The 5,650-nt window shown below is 43.0% G+C and overlaps 1 protein-coding gene across 1 annotated transcript in view; it reads right to left on the bottom strand.

Annotated features, from left to right (window-relative positions):
• Nucleotides 1-2,039: 2,039 nt before the first annotated feature.
• Nucleotides 2,040-5,650, bottom strand: part of LOC116012925 — a 4,752-nt gene continuing 1,141 nt past the window's right edge. Inside the window, exons 3-5 of the mRNA XM_031252593.1 lie at nucleotides 5,113-5,648; nucleotides 3,789-4,916; nucleotides 2,040-3,700 (exon numbers count right to left, since the gene is read on the bottom strand). Coding sequence (XP_031108453.1) covers nucleotides 2,040-3,700; nucleotides 3,789-4,916; nucleotides 5,113-5,648 — 3,325 coding nt within the window. The remainder of the gene's footprint in view (nucleotides 3,701-3,788; nucleotides 4,917-5,112; nucleotides 5,649-5,650) is intronic.

The following is a 5,650-nucleotide window of genomic DNA, read 5'->3' as shown; positions in this document are numbered from 1 at the left end:
GACCAGTAAGAGACCACCCGCGAAGCCAATCGGATCAACCAAGAAATGGTTCGAAAAATTCAATTTTGCAGCCATGTTAACCATGGCATCAACTCTCGCCGTCTTAATTTCCAGAAGGCATAACGCGTCAACGTTGGAGGAGCTTAAGAGTTCTTTCACGTGACGCCTCACCACACGATTACCAACCCCTCTACAATTCCAAGAGGCCAGCTTCATTAAACAACCATGGAAGGGGTAGGGGAATTTTGAGCACCGTCACCCCCAGACGTGGAACCAGAAACAGCATCCTTGCTAGTAGTCCCTTGACCAGGAACCTTAAAAGTAGAGCCCTGCAAAAGAGAAGAGCTACCAAACTGGAAAATGGCAGAACCATCCAAGGGAGGGCGCCATTCATTAAGTTGACGGGCAGGCCGGTTAGGGACACCACGGTCCCCTCCTCTCCCACTAGTCGACGCAAGAGAACCACCACGTCCCCTAGGAACTGTGTTGGAGTTGCGATGGTTATCATTACGCGTCGAACGGGTGGGAGGTTGCCTAGACGGGGGTTTGGGGTTGGAATAGTTAGGGGACTTACCTTTGGAACTCTCACCAAGCCCCACTGTATTTTTCCCTGGACCTCTACCAGCATGGTGAGTTTCGCCCTGTTCTGAGGCATCGGCAAGGACTCCAAACTTGTTGGAGTTAGAATGCTTTGAAGAGGCACGTTGTTTTTGCTGCCGGGGAAGAGGGTTTTTTTTCTGCCGGTTTGGATTTCCTGGTAACCAACATCCAAGAGCCATACTGCCTCTTCTCCTCCTCCGCCTTTGCTACCAGAGCGACAGGAGCAGCATGGGTAGTGCTTTCCTTCTCCGGTTCAGGCGTTTGGTTGGGATCCACATTGACCGTGTCCGGAACGTCGCTCTTGTTCTGGGGGCAGGCCTGCTCCCGGTGACTAACGATCCCACACCAAAAGCAAACCACGTGCAGCCCCTCGTATTCAATCATCTAAACTGTATTTCTAACCCAGACCTCTGAAACTAGAGGCTTATTGAGGTCAACTTCAATAGCCGCTCTAGCAAATCTGCCCTTTTCTCTGGCCATGGTGGTCCAATCAAGTTTTAGGGGTTTGCCGACATTGTCGAGGATTGACCTAATAATATCATCCCTGAAATACTCCACATATAGCCCAGGAAGGCGAACCCACACTATCATCTTCGATATCTTAGCTGTCCTCGGATTGAACTCCGGAACCCACCTTTGAACCACTAAGTAGTTATCAAAAATCTTCCATGGCCCATCAAGAAGAACATGAAGATAATCTTGTTTGTTGTCAAAACGGGCAACAAAACATCTGTATCCTATGTCGATGAGATGGAGGTGCCCTTGCAACCCCCAGATGTTGGGCAGCCTATGATTCAAAACGTTAAAACTAACGTTTTTCCCCAGGTATTTGATAATAGGGCCATCTTCCAATCTTGACATAGTTCTTTTCGCAGGGCTTTCGATATATTCACCCTTGGTCTACCATCGTTCTTCTGGTCTACCATCGTTCTTCTCAGACTCCTCCATCTCCGAGTTTGACTCAACGTCAGGGTCTTCAAAAGCTCACTCATTGGCATCTTCCCGAGTAGGCTCTTAAACGTTAATGGTGGCATGAGCGCTCACTGTGTCCGCAAATGATCTCTTTGTGGACTTGAACTTCTTGTTAGAGCGTTGGTTGGAGTCCTCTCCCGCCATCTGAACATCCGGGATTGGATTCGCGTTGGCAGGTGCAGCCTCCATCGTTGGCCGCCACCACTAGCCGCCGGAAACGGCTAGGGCGAGCGAAGAGACTTGCCTAAAATAACCGAACTTAATGGTAGAGAAATCGCTTTATTCTAGAGAGAAAATGTTCATTATCGCTTTAACCTGATGATAATGAACCACTGCGGAGTGGTATGTATGTTTGAAGCTATATATATATACTAGTATTATACCCGTGCGGTGCACGGATGAGATTAAAGCTAATATTTAAGGAACGTTAACAACTTACTTTATTTAAAACAATAGAATATTTAAGATTACAAATTATTAAAAACTTCATGGTACACAACATTTGTAGTATAATTACTACTGTCAGTATCTTCATTTGCTATCAACAAACGTAGACCTTTCGGGTTGCTAATCCTTGAAGCCGCCACGTATAGTTGACCATGAACAAAGACCGGTTTCCTTAATAGTAAGCCCACGTGTGTCAGTGTTTGTCCTTGACTTTTGTTGATAGTCATTGCGTATGATAGCATCAACGGGAATTGTCTTCTTTGAAATTTAAAAGGTAATCTTGTATCAGTTGGGGTCATTGACATCCTTGGTATCAAGACAATCTGACCTGCATTATTCCCTGAAACAATCTTTGCCTCCACAACATGATCAGATAATCTGGTGATGATAAGTCTTGTACCATTACATAGACCCAATGAGTGATCTATGTTTCTCAACAACATAACCGGAGATCCAACGTTTAAAGTTAAAGAATGGTTAGGTATGCCAGACGCTTTCAAGCCATTGAGGAACTCAGGAGTGTGCATATCAGCGAGGATACCATTGCCAGCATCAGATTTACACACAGTATCGCAGCTTAGATATGTCTTGCTCTCCGCCACATGCAAATCAGTCATATACTCATTTATTGCATTGACAACGTCTAGTGTGGGTGCCAAAATTGCCCTATCTGATATGTATTGTAGCTGGCAACCGCCTTCCTTAAACAGTGGAAATGTACTCTCAACAATTGTGGCTATGTCATTACCATTAGCTGGCAACAACATTTCATCAGGGATGAGAACGTTCGAATACCCATCATTAGGTCCTCCCATTGTGCCATCTCCTATAGCAGCTAGCCAGGATGCAAATTCTTGAACTGTTTTGCTCTCAACTGTTGATTCCTTGTTTGAAAGTCTAAGATTCTTTGTTAACCTTAGCACTTGACATGATTCCCAAAGGTATGAAGAGTTTATTGAAGCTGAAACGATGTCTTGGCGTGTACCTTTAGGGATCACTGGCAGAATTTGTCTAAAGTCACCACCAAGTACTACTATTTTGCCTCCAAACGTCCGGTTCCCAGCATTACTATCAGTGAACCGCAGTAGATCACGCAATGTCCTATCTAATACCTCGAAGAAATGCTTGTGCATCATGGGTGCTTCATCCCATATTATTAGTTTGCACTGTATAATCAGTTCTGCCAAGTTACTACCTTGGGTGATGTTGCATGTCGAATCCTCTGTGACTGCAATTGGTATTGCAAACCTCGAGTGTGCTGTTCGCCCGCCTGGAAGCAATAGAGATGCAATTCCGCTAGAAGCTACGTTGATTACAATATCCCCTCTCGACCGAATTTTGGCAGATAACGCTCTCCAAACAAATGTCTTCCCAGTTCCACCGTAGCCGTAGACAAAGTACAACCCCCCATTCTGGTGATCTACGTCGTTCACTACAGTTTCGTACACAAGTTGTTGCTCTTCCGTCAATTGGCTCTCCATTATTTGACTCTCCTTTAACAATGCCTCACGGTCGTAATCAAGCTCATCCCACAACAAACGATTCTCACACCGCACAGCATCATCGTAGTTTGGAATTGGCATATGAGGGTAATCTTTCAATGACTTGTTGTACGACTGTAACAAACGCTCTATTTCAATCAAGGCCAAATTCTTCTTTTCGTCATCGGACAAACACAAATCTAAAAATTGTGAAAGACAATGTTAATTAAACATTATATGATTAAATAATATACGAAAGGGATTTATACAAAACGAATTCTAATTTACCTTCTTGTTGCAACACTTTGCGCTTGTTAAATTGTACATCTTCTGCAAGATGTTGCCACACTACATCCCACACGTTTTCTGGCCGGTTGACCAAGTTGGAAGTAAGTAATATGACAAATAATTTCCTCATCGACTGCGCAGTAGACCAATGGCTTGCTTCGACAATGGCGTCAATGTATTCTTTATCATCGTCTAACAAACCTCTAGCGTAACATGCATCTCGAAAAGTGGGGTATATGACACCCTTATATGACTTGATGTCCTCCCAATTAGTCGGTCCTCGAACTACATTTAGAAGACATCTCAAGTAGTATATTTCACCACTTCCTGGAGGTACATAAAAAATTCTTCCAATTGAGAACCCCCTTTGCCTGGGATGCCACTCTCTGATATCCTTCTTCCAAACAAACTTTGTTGGCATGTCAATGTATGGCAACTGCTTCGCTGAATCAAATTTCTTGTTAGCCTCGAACCAAGCGGTGAACATACTTTGATTGACTGTAGGTCGATTCAAGACATTATCTATACGATCATCATCCTCAAAAACAACAGATTGGCATTCAGGTAGATGGATACTTAGTCTTTCAACTGGTGGGTACCTAAATTGGACATCGTAGCTTAAAAGACGCCAAGTTTCCTCGCACGCAGAGACGTACCTGCAATCGTAATACATTGCTATTTCATCAACAGTGTCATTTTGTTGCTCATCACTTGTGCTTTTGTAGAATTCTGCAGTGACCCTGTCGTTGCCTTTGTTCACGTACTTAAAAAGATATTTGATCGCCCTAGATTGATTGCACCACTCCACATTGATGTGTGCCTTATACTTGAGAAGCAAATATCTATTATGCGGTACCACATATCTACTGTCGAGCTGCACACCATTCTTCTCCACAATTCTAGAACTTTCACTTCGCTTGTATATCGGATACCCATCATCATCCCAACTTGATACATTAACAAATTTCTTTGGGAACTGCTTTGAACACTTATTATTTACCATGCATGGAGATTTTGGTCTATGTAATCCACACGGTCCATGAATCATAAACTCTTCAATAGCTTTGTAGTATTCAATGTCTACCTCTTTGTCAGGAATTTCAGCTGAAATGAAACTGTCCATTGATTCTGCAGTAAATGGTTCTGACAATCTTTCCAGAAAGACTATAATGTGAGCATGTGGTAAACCGCGCTTCTAGAATTCAATGGTATATACAACTGTAAGGGGAAAGTGTTTTAAGTGTTAGGTTACCCAATTCTCAATATAACAATAATAAGTTAGTCAACTTGATTACCAATATTTGAAAAATTAAAGAACAAATACCTGCAGTAATTGTACCGAATAGTGTGCCCGACCGTATTTCTTTGACTAAGCAGTCCAGCTTCATCTTAAACACCCTACATACAATGTCTGGCCTATCTTCTGCGTTGAGGTTGCATTTTTTCATGTATCTTTGAATCTCTGGCCACTTCGGGTTGCATGTAAATGTGATAAATAAATTTGGATAACCCTTATGTCGACAAATGGCCATAGCATCCTGATAGTTTTGGATCATATATCTAGCACCACAAGTGAAACTGGATGGCAATATTATTCTTTTACCTTGTTTGCTAGTGTCAACTTCTCCTCTGGTCAACGCATCTGAAAGGCCTTTGTATGCTTCACACCTCAAGGACTTTTGATTATTTCTAATATACATAAGCCTGCTGGACTCAACCATTGTGTACGCATCTACCAGGAATTGCTGAAAAAGTCTCCGTGCATATAATATTGTGGACATCTCGTTAAACCTCTCATGTATCCGGTAAGCGAAGAACTCACGTTGCGACACCCGACAACGACCACCGCTTTTCTGCATTCT

This window comes from Ipomoea triloba, chromosome 3 (assembly GCF_003576645.1).
Source record: "Ipomoea triloba cultivar NCNSP0323 chromosome 3, ASM357664v1".
Taxonomy (NCBI): Eukaryota; Viridiplantae; Streptophyta; class Magnoliopsida; order Solanales; family Convolvulaceae; genus Ipomoea; species Ipomoea triloba.
Note: the sequence above shows the minus strand (reverse complement) of the source record. Positions and strands in the feature narration are given on the sequence as shown.